General features: G+C 38.1%; 1 protein-coding gene across 3 annotated transcripts; it reads right to left on the bottom strand.

Annotated features, from left to right (window-relative positions):
• Positions 1-2,705: 2,705 nt before the first annotated feature.
• sirt5 (sirtuin 5) lies at positions 2,706-12,859 on the bottom strand. Of its 3 annotated transcripts, none has more exons than XM_036581607.1 (11): positions 12,692-12,859; positions 12,499-12,550; positions 10,760-10,884; positions 10,487-10,620; positions 10,320-10,391; positions 8,390-8,543; positions 7,164-7,251; positions 7,016-7,069; positions 5,472-5,595; positions 4,388-4,503; positions 2,706-2,939 (listed from the first exon to the last, which is right to left on the bottom strand). In XM_036581607.1, the coding sequence occupies exons 3-11, from the start codon at positions 10,857-10,859 to the stop codon at positions 2,867-2,869; spliced, it is 915 nt and encodes a 304-aa protein (XP_036437500.1). In that variant the 5' UTR covers positions 10,860-10,884; positions 12,499-12,550; positions 12,692-12,859; the 3' UTR covers positions 2,706-2,866. The 3 variants fall into 3 exon arrangements, with proteins under 3 accessions (XP_036437500.1, XP_036437501.1, XP_036437499.1); XM_036581608.1 differs by having other exon boundaries at positions 12,528-12,550; XM_036581606.1 differs by lacking the exon at positions 12,499-12,550 and having other exon boundaries at positions 12,692-12,857.
• Between the last annotated feature and the right edge of the window lie 1,283 nt (positions 12,860-14,142).

Here is a 14,142-nt window from a genome sequence, read left to right as displayed (position 1 = left end):
CATTTGATATAGCAAAGTCCATGAAGAAGCAGCAGTCATGTAAGATTGTCATAAGTTTCTATACAGACAGTCAGCTGCAGCTGATAACTCAAAATACATTCTAATATGGTGATATTTAAAAGGTCTGCTGTGTGAGCAATTAGATCACATTAAAGATGAGACATATCTTCATATTTTTCCTGTGCTAAAAAGTAAAAAAAAATGAAGTATTCCTACAATTCATATCACCAGCACCCCATCATCCCCCTAGGAAATGTTTTATGATTCAAACTCTGGGCGAGAGCATTTGGCAAAACCACACCATGAACAGTCATAGCAAACATTCATAAAAGCTGCTGGAAGGACAACAGGAGGTCCAAGCTGTTTCTTTCTGTGTTCTTCACATACACACAGACAGAGTCAGTGTTGTGTGTCAGAAGCGACGCACCATGCAAAAACCCCAGTCAGACTGTGATCACCATCCTGTGCTCCTCTGCGCTCCACCCCCCTCCCCCCCCCACCCCCAAACCCCCCTTCCCCAGCAAGCCCAGGCTGAGGTGCTGCTCAGATTGGTGTGAAATCGACATTTAATGGGAGAGTGTGTGTGTGTAGGACTGGTGTTGCGTGTCTCAAAGGATTTTGGGCCTTTGTGTGTTAGAGGAGATTCGCATTGTGTGTGTGTGCGTGTGCGCCGTTAAGCTCAGATTGGTGTGAAATCATGGTTTAATGGACAGGAAATGGTGTGTGTTATTTTTGGAGCAGAGCAGAGTCGCCTCTGAAACACCTCTCTCATCGCCTCAGAAGCTAATGAGCCACAGTCTCACCAGGAGACCAGACACACATACACACCCACACACACCTCTATATGATGCCCATTTACAATCACATCGCTATCACCTACTACACCTCCTGCCCGATCAACAAAAACTCCCTTAAGTACACTATCATGCACAATTCTTCGTTTAAATACCGCATCACAATTTTTTAAAGTCATTTTGTTCACATAAAGATCCACATATAACTTGGGCAATAATGATGCCGGATATTATAATTGACGACTCACTGTTTTATCAAGCAGTAACACAACATTTAGTTTCACTTAAATTTTTTTATGGCCTGCTACTATTTAAAAATAGTAAGTTTTGTGGGCCATGATGATTAGTTGGTGTACTTTGGAGGGGGTGGACTGCAAAACGTTTACAGGAAACAGAAGGTAGAGATGCAGAGACCCTCCCTTGCAAAATTTCAATAATTGCTTGAAATTCTATTCGCATCTACGCATAACTAAATGTGCATAAAACCATATATCCTAGCAGGTCACTCCTTGAACTGTATCTGGACTATTATTTGAGTCATCCCTCCAGACGCTGGTCTTCCTTTTGGATTAATGTCATTATGTACAAGATGGCTGCTATGGAGTTTTAGATGTAAAGCACCTTGTGGACCTGGCTTGTAACTCATTCACTCACTCATCTTTAGCAGGTTGGAAATTCTCCACCAGGGAGTGCGAACAGTAGTTAAATAGCCTTTGATTCTTTACAAGAACAACACTTCGCATCAGCGTACTAGATGTCCTCGTTTAAATTCCATCCACACATAGCATCATCTGTGCTAAAACATATAACATTTTGAGTCTTATAGCATCATCATCATCATCATCATCTTAAATTGTTGCGGTAGCAGTTAGGAGAGCGGAGAATCCCAGACGACCCTGTCCCCTGCAAATTCCTCCAGCAATTCTGGGGGACCCAGAGCCACTCCTAGACCAACTTGGAGATATAATCCCTCCAGCGGGTCCTAGGATAACCTCAGGGTCTTGTCCCAGTACGTCATTCATACAGTGGTACCATTTACCCCATTGTAGACAGTTCTAGGGACTCCCTGCTCCACACATTTCCAACTATCCCCTGCCTCAACACATCTGACCCAACTAACAAGCTCATGAGTAGGTTTTGGAGTTTTGGGCCAGGAAATATGTCAGACAGGTTTTAGGCATCCCTTATATATTTAAAAGCATTTAAACAAATATATTCTATTTAATGCATGTTATTCTTATAACTCTATTTAAACCCTTCATTTCTTGCTAGCAGCTCCACACAGAGTCACAAGAGTCCACACACAGAGGCAACACACACACTCACAGACATTTTCTAAGCCGCTTATCGTTCTGGGCCACAGGGGAGCTAGAGCCTATCCCAGCAGTCACTGGGCAGAAGGCACAGAGGCAGCAGTTACACAGAAAAAGTATTTTCTTTGGTTATATTAATTAAATATCCGAGATTATTTTTCTATTTTGCAGGTGGAACAGCCTGCAGATAGAGGCTGAAGCCCTTCTAGCATCCAACTGCACAATGCACAAACTATCAGTATAGAATCAGTCAACACTTCAGTGGGTTAATATGCCATGGAACTCTGTGTGTGTGTGTGTGTGCGTGTGTGTGCAGGTGAGGGTTCCACACATAGCAGGAAGTGTCAAACACAATAGTGCCTTTCTACCGCATCTCTCTATAAACTGTGACAGTTCACCACGGAGAGAGGAGGGGGGCTTTCAGCTGGACCATGGAATCTGGCTTCAGACTAGACAAAAATCAAGGTGACCCCATGCCACAGGGTAAACACACACAATGTTACTCTCTTTTCCCTCAGAGGTGCTCGATCATGATCACACACACACACACACACACACACACACACCATATACCAGGCACACTGAAAAACAGGCAAACTAAAAGGCAAAGAAAGTGTTTATTTTTGTCCAAATTCTTCAATTTTGCCTTCACGTCAATAAGGACACAAGGTCAGCATTTAAAAGAACACAAGCAACAGCAGAGAGTGGATCTGTGCCCTCTATAATAAAGTGCTCTATGTGGGGCAGGTGTGTGGGTTTTCAGATGGGCTCGCTTTCATGGCGTGCCAAAGCAGGAGGCAGCATGGTGCCACAAGGACCCTCAAAGTGATACCTGACAGAGAGAGAGAGTTGTTTAATCACTTAACTACAGGCTTATCATATAAACGCTAACTTCATGACATATTCAGTAACTGCTATAGTATTTTTTCTCTAACTATGAATCTAACATGCAAGTCATGTACTGGACAAACACATGTGACATGCGGTTGAAATGTAACAGCTCAGATCCTGTACTGTTACACCCTCAGTGCAAAGTACACACACACACACACACACACACACACACACACACACACACACACACACAGATACAGCATTTACACACTGCAGTAGCTGTGTGATGGTTTAGCCACACAGCTTCACTATCTTATAAACATTAGGTGATTATAAGTCAGAAAAGTCTACCACCTAAAGCAGATCATTCAGTTACCTCACACAAGAACATACTTTCACCCATCAGGCTCTCCCGTAAAGTAAACACACTGCCTCATGCAGACTGACTAAGCTGCTAAAACCCTGTCAGGTGTTTGCAGATACCCCCAAAGTATGTAAAATCCCATACAATTCTAAATAAAGCCAAAATAAACACCTGTTCAGTTTGTTTGTGGTCAGCAATGCATGGTCATCCCTCTGTTTGGTAGTGATCATTTGTGATACACTTAGTAAGTAATTTTCCTGGAACTAGAACTAGAAGCCAGCAGAAGCTTTAAAACATTCAAATGGATATTTTCTGCATTTGATTACTCATTTTTAATTTGGATTCAACAAATACTTGAATGTTGAATTCTATTTCGACAGCTCTAGTAATGTATCAGCTTGATTATGCAGAGAACTTTCATTGGGGCAAAACTTAACAAATCCCAAAAGTGTATGTGCTCATTAGTACCCAAGGACATTCTTCTGATAAACTGCAATCTACATATCATCACTTCTGAAAAAAATACATGTATGTCCATAATAGAAACTTTACAGAAGAAGGCAACAGCCTTTTTAACTTTTAATGGAAGTTTAAATATAAGTGTAAATATATTTTAATCTCTTTAATTTAGTAGCAGTTCTATTTGTTAATTCAGCATGATTTGTAAATGTAATGTAAAGCTTTGCTGTGTTCAAATTATGTAGAAAAATCATGTTTTTACAGATGGAATACAATCTATAATTGTTGAACTACAAAGCGCACCTACATGTCAAGCGAACCCGATAAAATAGAAAGTAAGTACAAGATTTACCTAATATATACAATACAAGGTAACCCTAATAAAGAGACCAATGTGTGTATAGTAATTTTGGACCATACACTTCATGTATGCACAAACTCACCACTGAGAAATGCCTGTTGTTATACAAAATAGCATGTTCTGGTCTCACATGTGGGAATATAAATTCAATTTTTAGTAAGGAGAGAATCAGATGACTCACTACAAACTCAATAATGGCATGTGTGAGAGAGACATGGATAATGTGCTGGGTGACAGAGGTGTGCGTGTTTATATGACTCACATAAAGCGCATGGTGGCAGGTGTGCACTCAGTGTTAAATTCGGCCACAGGCACTCCTCTAGCTGCCACCTGAGGAGCAAACATGGCTGCTGGGTAAACTATGGAGGAAGTACCCACCTGGTGACAAGACAACAGACACACACACACACACACACGCAAATACACACAGATTAAGATGTATTACAGATATTAAGATGCCAGTAGAGTCAACAGTAGAGTCCACAATAGAGCCTAAACCTGGATTGTTAACTGCTTTTCCATAGCCCCCTCCTTCTTTCAGCAGTGCTTACGCTGACCCTTTTTACAGCTTAGTGCTCAAGATCATGAAACCTCATGAGCCTTTTGAAGCCTGTGATCTTCATCAAGCACTACCAAAATCTATTCAAGCGAAATGTCATCCAATCAGCAAAGCCTCATCACTCACCTTACTAACTAGACTAAATTCAATTGAGCATGCAAGCATAATTACACAGTCATTACCATTAAGCACTGGTAAAGGTCCCAAAGATCCGAAATAATGAAACCCAAACTTAATTATGGGTAATAAAACAAGTTTCATATCCGGTGTCATAAGCTACAGTATACTGACAGTCTTTACATAATGCCCATGTGGAATTGCACATTTTTTGTCACTGCCCTACATTACCACTTTATTTTTTGCTTGTTTACTGGGAGTTTGAAAACCTTAAATGTGCAATTTAAATGTAAGTGAATTCAACTCATCCCTTAATGGGAATTGTGTGAAGCAATTATGTGCGTTCTCTCAAACTGTTATATGAAATGCTCCAAAAGGAGAGAAGAAAATAAAAAAGTTCATCACATTTTACTGACTTTACCATACATTTCGCAGGTTATGAATATGAAATGAACCAAAGACAGCTACAATTGCAAATAATGCAGTATTATTAAGTTACAGTCAATGTATTATTAAAATTCCTTTTAATCACTGACCTTAATATTTCTAAGGACCACTGCCCTTTTTATTGACCAAACTGACCTCTCGGATGTAGGCAGGCCAGTTTTAAATCAAAAACTACCATAAAATCTTTACCAGTGATGTACTTCCCTAGGGTGCACATACTTACCACTAAGCAGAGGTCACATTTCTCCAATTCCTGTTCCACGGTGGTCAGAACGTCAGCATCTAGTGTCTCTCCGAACCACACCACATGAGGCCTCAAAAGACCATGACAGCCCCGCCTCTCACACCTACACATACATAAACACACACCCTTTCACATTACACACATCTTATACTCTTACCCATATACTGTAATATCCTTGGTACTTCAAGAAGGCTGCAACTAGAGGTGAGCAATATGACGACATTTTATTGTTACCGTGTTAAATGTTATTATCATGACACACAATGTCCTTTTCCAAGAGCACAATTAGTTCTGTTTAATTGGATTTCGTGCAGGAAAGTATGTGAGAGGTTGAATATAATCATTGTACCTAGAGTTTTGATGGCATATTTTAAATGTGACGTTGCCAATGCATTATGTCAAAGTATTGCAATGTGTACAGTGCAAGGTAAATTGTCTTTAATTATCATGATATGATATTTTTCCCATACTGCCCACCCCTACTGCAATGCTGACACTTGTGTTCCAACAATACAGAGCACAACTTGGTTTAAAGTTTTGGGCTGGGGTTTAAGATAGGGGTACAAGAAGACAGGATTAGTAATAGCATGGTTAGAACCAGTACTTTTAGACACCGCAGTCCTCAGTGGTATCATATTAGCACCAACGATTTAAACATCACATATACATATATCTGCTGCCCCCTTGTGGAGCAGCTGGGTAAAACTTTGCTTACATCCAATAAATCACTGTTGGTCCCATTTTAGTCTCAGCCTCAAATGCTTCATCCACAGAAGTACAAGGACTGTCTGATATTTGTTGTACACTAAGATGGCTACAGCTATTGGAATTCTGTCAGTTATACTCTTACTGGTTATATGTAGGAAAGTCACAATCCAATCCGATCAGAATTAGAGCTTATCTAGGCATATTTTAATGGAATGGATATTAGCTGTATTAAGTCTGATCCAGTTCTGATCCTTTATTTTTTTTAGTTGTAGAGGTGACATAAAAAGGTATTATACACGATCGCATAAGAGAAGCAGGTCTTGAGTGCTTGAGTGCTCCTGTTTAAGTGGAATTAAAACCTGCAGCCACACTGACCCTTTCTGGATAAGACTGGTGACCCCTGATATAGTCATTATTAAAGTTTTTCTACTTTTTTCAAGAGCTTTGAAGCATCTAGTGGCAGGTAGACTAGATATCCTCATGTGTTTCCTGATGCAAGTTACCTTCTTTTATGCTGGTCTTTTTGGGTACAAGCAGTGTTTTGATAACCACGTAGCCTTACACAAAAATGAAATGGTTTGTGTTTGGCCGTTTTTCAGTTCAGTCTTGACCAAATAAAACAGAAATAAAACGGACCCGATTCTGCGATGAGAGGCACTGATTCTAGCTCGTGAGACTATTCCCTCTCTATTCCAATTAATGCATGCAAGCCAGACCACAGAGGTATGTGTGGAAATGGACCTCATGTCTCTCTATAATTCTGGAATATACAACATTTCTGACACACACATACACACACACACACACAGACACACCTGGGCAGATCATTCACTGGAACTCTTGCATCCTTGGCTTCGGGGTCAGGTGCTCTAAGGGGGCAAAAAAAGAAGAACACAAAAAAACTATAAGTGCTGAGAGTTCAGATGTGTTCTCTTGTGCTGTTGTGTTTGTGTCAGTATTTACCCTTTGCCTTCCAGAGCAGGACAAATAGGGCTTTTGTGGTTTTCCCTGACTTCACCACAGCTCATGCAGCGAGTTTTAAACAGACTACCTAGAATGAAAGGAAGAGAGGAAGTCTAAAGCAGAGCATCTGCGAGGAACCTAGCATTAAACTTTATCTGCACACAAGACATGATATTCTAACAATACTGAATACTCCTACCCAATCCATTAATTAACATATAATTTGGGACAACTTAGAGCAAGGGTGTCCAAAGTCCTACACCACAGCCAAATGCAGCCTGCAGACAGATTTAATTGGCCCGTGGCTTCTGTTTTAGAGGGGGTTTTAAGTGGCCACCAGCCAGTAGAGTGCAGTTTTCCCTTTCACCTGAAGGTGGCAGCAATACCATAAAACTTTGGCTAGATGGAAATCAGAATACTTTTCATTGAGAGCCATAGCAAATGTGTGCTTCATGTTTTAAAATACTGTAATGAATTTAATATCAATAGACATGGAACTAAAGCCACTGCAGCTCTCATAAAACTAACTTCTCATCTAAGCAATTTCAGTAGTTTAGTTCATATTAACCCTTTAAGGTGTAACAAAAATGTGGCTATTAATGCTGTTTAATCTGCTCTTCTCGTTTAATAAAGTGATTTCTAAATGCGATTCTGCACTTATTTAACATGTAAAGAACATTAACAAAACTGAAAATGTACATATTTTGGTTCAGTTTATCTCAAATTATTTTTAATAAATAAACACTTGAATAGGAATGTAAATCAAACATAAGATTTTGTATTGTTACTCTAAACAATTTATTTATTTGTTATAAATGCCTACTAATCCAAATTTGTCTGAGCAATCCAACAATACAAGAAGCTTCGTGCATGTTTTATACAGTGATAGGAAACATGGTAGCACACAGAAAGCTCAGATTTGACGTGCTGATATTTTGAAAAAGTAATATTTTGAACAATTTGTGAATAATATTTTGGCCCTCAGGTATTCAGACACGGTACGATCTGGCCCTTTTTGAAAAAAGTTTGGACACACCTGATTTAGAAGCATCTAGCCAACATTAGACGTGCTAAAAGAGCAAAACATCATTTCAACATAAGAAATACACTCCTTCTGCGTTACAGCGACATTTAAAAAAGTCACTGTGTAGAGAAAAAGCCATAAAACTGGGGCACAAAGCTCATTTAGTGCTGGGCACTAATTAGGTACTATGTAGCTGTCTTACCATGGATCTCCAGTATGTGTTTTGAGCCGGCTCGATGATGCAGCTCATCAATGTTCTGGGTGATGACTACCACAGAGCGCCCCTGCTGGCTGAGACGAGCCTCGCATTCGGCTATAGCCAAGTGAGCTGCATTTGGCTCCTTACTGCGCATTACCTGCAACAAGAAATCTGTGTAATTTCACCATAATGTTATTTCACAATGCTCATGAGCAGTGAAAAAGGTGACAAGTTCAGAAACCAATCCCCTGTAACAAGGCCCAGCAGCATGATTTCTAAGAGAAATGTTTTGGGAAAATTTTCTCCTAGAAGAAATGTGTGTACAAAATTTGGCAAACATCTCCTTTTGAGACTCCACATCTGTTGTAAATCAAAGCCAATCTAAAAACTTTGCCCTGTAGATTCTATAAAGTGTGTTGTGCTTGGACCCTGATGATCGCCATTTGCAATGTCATTTGGCTGCATAAGATATAGACTTTGACCTTAACTAGTCCAGAAAAAACGACCTTGAATAGGCCTTGTTTTCACTTAAACTGGAAAAAGAAGAAACAACCTACCCACAATAACTGGTCTCAAAAATAACCTACTGTTATTTAACACTGGCGTGTCCATCAGGCACACTTAATAGCAGGTCAGATAACAAGGAAACCTACTTTTAAAACTATATGGTGCAATACAACTAAATCTAAAATAAAATCAAGTTAAGGAAACCAAAAATTAAACTCTGCTTTATTTCACCCTCTAGGGTCCAACCCACCATAAAATGTCATGGCCAGTAAAGCTACTTTGCAGGCCTGTTAGCTAGTTAAATTATCAATATTTGTTGCTATTTTAATTAATCTTCTAGTTACCGAAATATTGTCAATGTTCCCAGAGCGCTCCCTTACTAATTGTGACCACCTATTGTATTCATTAAACTATTGGAGAGATCAGAAGCACAATTTTGACTAGTAAGAATTAGAATTGTAACTTTCTGCAACTATATTTTAAATCTCAACAACATTAAAGCTATTATGACTAAACCTATGACTTAACTTTAATTGTATACATCTTATTTTTAATTACTACTCATTCTGATGTAATTCCTACTGGTCAAAACGTAATTACAGATATATGTATCTTGCACATACAAACATATAATGTAGTTAACTAGCAATAATTCTACATTTAGGTAATAGCAATCTTATTCTTACCAGGCAAAACAGAATTCTAGATATCCTCAGCTAGACTAGACAAAATGGCTTTATAGATATGTATGCTTGATATTATAACTAGTAAAAATTGCATAGCAGATATAACAGATACATCATTTACTAGTAGAAACTGCATTGTAGATCTCCTGAATTAAATTTTTTCACAAGTAAAAATTGAGTCACGAGTTGTATCTCTGGTGTCGTTTTAGGCTAAAATGGTTTGCCATATGTATATCAGTTTTAGACACAAACTAAGTTGAAGCTGACTGTCTTGGTTGCTAACAATGATACTTTACACATACATTACTTTTGCTCTCCATTTAAAGACTACTGAAGTAAGAATTCTAAATACATAATATATTATTTAACTTCACAATTCATGTGAATGGCACATTCACCATTCAAAGCAGTGAACTTAGCTGAAAGGCAATAGGTTTGCAAGTATGATAATGATAATAGTATTTAAAGGTACTAAAAGTACTGTTTAATATTACATTGAAGTAAAAAGAAATCCATTAGCACATGGTATCACGCAATACCATTAAAGCAACATGTAAGAGTCTTAAAAAGACCCCTATAAAACTGTGTACTTTTAAGACTTGTCAGATATCTTTCTATTCGTGCCATCAATCAAGCGCAATTATTGGCATGCATCAGTGAGTGTATTACAATACATTATATACAAATAAATGTCATTGTGAACATTACAAGATGCCACAACATCCACTGCAATCACCTACCTCTCGTCTATAGTGATAAAACTCCCACACCAGAGAAGGGTCACGGGAGAAGGCACCAGGAGTGGCCAAATCCTAAGAAGATATTAAAAGATACAGTTGTTTGTGAGTGCAGGTACAATAAATACAGGTCAAAAACATACAAATACAATGTGTGTACCATTTGTTACCTGGGCCTGCCATGTCCTCCAGTAACCTCCAGCTCCTCTGAAGGTTGGCACGCCGCTTTCTGCACTCACTCCAGCTCCAGTGATAAATGCTATGTGCTTGGCCTTGGCAAATTCTTTACGAAACTCTGCCAAATCTGCCCAAACAAGCACACATGAAAACAACAACATTATTCAGGAAATGTGGAAATCTGAAACAACTGTTGACAACCTACTGACAATAATATAATGGACTAGAGTGTGAGGCATGTGTGTTCACGTATTTGGATGTCTTACTTGAACTTGGTCTGGCCATCTCAGGTACCCTACATGTGATTCTTACACCGACACACAGGGGAGAGGTCAGTGCCCAGCGGGTCACCTTCCACACGATCATTAGGGGTCAAGGGTCACCCTCACAGCTACAAACACAGACACACCCAAAATACACAGAAAACATTAGGAAGAACTCTTCCCTTCCTTGTTCCTTGTTCTGTGAATAGGTCTTTTTGTGATCTGTGAGCATCAGATGACATCACATGATCCAGCTGTCAAGAGCTTTTCAAACTTCGAAAAAAAGCCTATTCACAAATGAGTAGCATAAACGTATTTTTTTGCAAAAATTAATTGCAGAGCTTATTCATTCATTCCTGGTCCAGCATCATTGCAGATTTTTTAAATGTTTTATATTAAACAAACTAGGGGTGTAACAATGCATCATGATATCCCAATGCAGAACTGTGACAATGCATAGTGCAGAGTGACGTTCTATCAATTACGCAATCTAATGCAACTGTGTTGTTTGAAGAAAGCTTGAACAAGTTCGCCAACGATCAGCACCAATCAACAGCGTTCCTCCTACTTCCTGACCTTAGTGTCATTAGTATTTTGTGTAATATGATTGTAACCATAATTCTTCCTTATTCAATTTTTTCTTCATAATATCATGAATCAATACAGAATTGTAAATCAAATCATGAGCTGACTATATTGTTGCACTTCTAAAAAACTGAGAGATTCTGCTATTACAATAAAACACCAGGTTCCAAAGAACTATTGTCAAAAAAATCAAAACTAACCTCAAAAGGTAAGCTTAAATTATTGAATTATTAATTTATTAAATTGAATTATTAAATTATTAAATTAAAGTATAAATAAGTATAGAAAAAGTAAACGCAAAAAAAGCTTTTTGCTCTTATCTCGGTTCCATCCCGTAGAAGTGGGCATTATGGCAAAAATATATTGTGATACTTAAAGAAATTTTCATGATACATACTGTCACATCTGATCAGTTGGAACTGAGAAAAAAAAGAACTAGCAGCGCTACACTTTAAAACATACTATCAAAAACTTACAATACAATGATTTTTATTCAATATTTTGCATGCTGTGTTGCACTAAATCTAGTGAAACAAGACTAATTTTGCTCTCTCTGTAATGAATCAGGTGGCAGGTGGTCAGTGCTCTACATGTACTGATGATATACACCATATGTGAAAAGCATACTGTATTCTATAGTGATCCAGTTTATTATAATGATATATACTGTCATATTGCCCAGCTCTGCCATCCCACACAGAAATACATGGGCATGTATTTTTAGATGTATGATACATTTCATATTGATTGTGTTATTCCAAAGTATTCCAAATACTAAAGTACATTTTTTCCTACATTTGTAGGTTATACTTCACATCATATTTTTCTGTACGAGCTTCTTCTTCATTTAAAGGGCTATTGACTTAAAACTGGCCTATTTAATTAGTTATCCCCTTTAATCAAATGCGGTGGGAGGCAATATTTTGTGGACGTGAGGAAGAGCTGTCATAGCCCACCACCTCTTAAGACATAAGCTACTGCTTTAAAAGCTCTAGGTTACGTTAAGGACTACACGCTCAGTGACTACCAGTCTGTAGAATTAGGAGTTTTACCTTGAAGTAAATGTGCATTTAAAGTAGTTTTCTTACTCTAGCTGAGTCTTTTACTGTTCCTCAGTATGTTTTATAGCCCTCAGCATTAATGAAAACTAAACTCACCTGTTCCTAACTGACAAACAGCTTCTCACCTTGTAAAAAGCAGCGCCTGGGTCTGTAATAAATATAACTTATTAGTCACTCTAACAAAAATCGCTGATTCGTCACTGAGATCCACAGCGAATACCTCAAATATGTCGCTACATAACAGGTCGACCGGTCTGAAAAATATGTCAGATATATTCTCGGTTCTTACCATCTTCGCTGTCTTATACAATCCCTCGTTCACGAAACATGAACGACATGCTGGTCGAAATGGAAACAGCTACTTCTTATTTCAGCTTTGATCGGTGAAAAGGCTCCCCGCCATAGATGTAAACACAACAGATCAAAACAAGCCCGAAACTGGCGCTTTGAAATGATGGAGCCTCTAGTGGAGAGTCCACGCCACTGCCGTCCTACCAGAGAGACCAGCTGATCACCGGACAATGAATGGACATTTTTATGAGGTGAAATATGTCAATATGTCTTCTTTCTGTTGGTATAGACATTCAGCAACAACTAATGTCTTATTTTAGGGTCATTATCAGTATACGGTGCCTTTGGGACCTCATATCTTTAAAAAACGACTTAAGAGTTTTAATTCCTTTGAGTATTCATCATAGTTAAACGATTATAGACTACAGAAAACATCTGTGTCAAGCTTAACCTCTTATTTTCCAGGGTATATTTTGGTTTTTCCATCTGAATTTACATGACTATATCGTAAGGCAAATTATTCAGTAACTGCATGAAATAAATGTAGATTTTTATTTTATTTATTTATTTATTTATTGTAAAAACTCCCGTCAAATTAACAGAACATGTGTTTTATGATCATACACATATTGCTATATGCTTACAATTTACTGCTGAAAGCCAAAAATCTTAGAAGCTCCTTGTAATTTTTTATAAAAATAATTTGTACAGAGCATCACTGAAGAGACACCATCTGTTCATAGTTTATAGCCCAGATTTGAAAAATGGCTCAACTTTCAGTAGACAAAAAAAATTGTGAGTTCAGCTTCTTTTATTATAAGGGTTTAAAATTACATTACCCATCTACCTGACTGGAAAGAAGACAGTTACAGCTCTCATATGACACCCACACAAAAGGTGGATGTAGCTTATGAAATATGAAAGTTATGAAGAATATGACAAAGTGCATTTTGGAACCACCAGTGGTCTCAAGGAATTGAAAAGGTTAAACAATTTTTATTTTGCCATGGCAATAACGCAACCACAAGTTGCGTCCACTCTGCCACGGAAAAATGCAACACATATAAATTATGTAACTAAAGTATTTTAAATTATAGTCATTCTTAGAGAGATATTGTGGCCCCTCAAAATATTTTAGAGTTATGGATTTTGTTGTTTCTTCCTCCACTGTATCCACATCAGACATCTCACTCCCCCCAAAACAATAGTAAGAGTAAACATCTTTATTACAAAAATTGGAATAAAATTATTATGTTATGTGTAATACACAAATTACAATGGTTTGTTTCCTGGGGAAGAATTACTGATTAGTTTTAATAAAACATGAAGATGATGAGGTGGACAAGGACATGACAGGCTGGCCACAAACATGTGTCTGTAATAAATACCTAAGCTTATATTTGAGAGTGGAGAGTGGCTTTGGGTGAGTAAGTGATGACAGTGATCCAC

Source organism: Colossoma macropomum, unplaced genomic scaffold (genome assembly GCF_904425465.1).
Source record: "Colossoma macropomum unplaced genomic scaffold, Colossoma_macropomum, whole genome shotgun sequence".
In the NCBI taxonomy this organism is placed as follows: domain Eukaryota; kingdom Metazoa; phylum Chordata; class Actinopteri; order Characiformes; family Serrasalmidae; genus Colossoma; species Colossoma macropomum.
This window is presented reverse-complemented; position numbering and strand designations above follow the sequence as displayed.

Coding starts and splice junctions, on each gene's coding strand:
- sirt5 (XM_036581607.1), bottom strand. CDS start 10,859: ATGATCGTGTGGAAGGTGACCCGCTGGGCACTGACCTCTCCCCTGTGT. Junction 7,070..7,163: donor CCTGCTCTGGAAGGCAAAGG/GTAAATACTGAC, acceptor TTGCCCCCTTAG/AGCACCTGACCCCGAAGCCA. Junction 5,596..7,015: donor CCAGTGAATGATCTGCCCAG/GTGTGTCTGTGT, acceptor ATGTATGTGTAG/GTGTGAGAGGCGGGGCTGTC.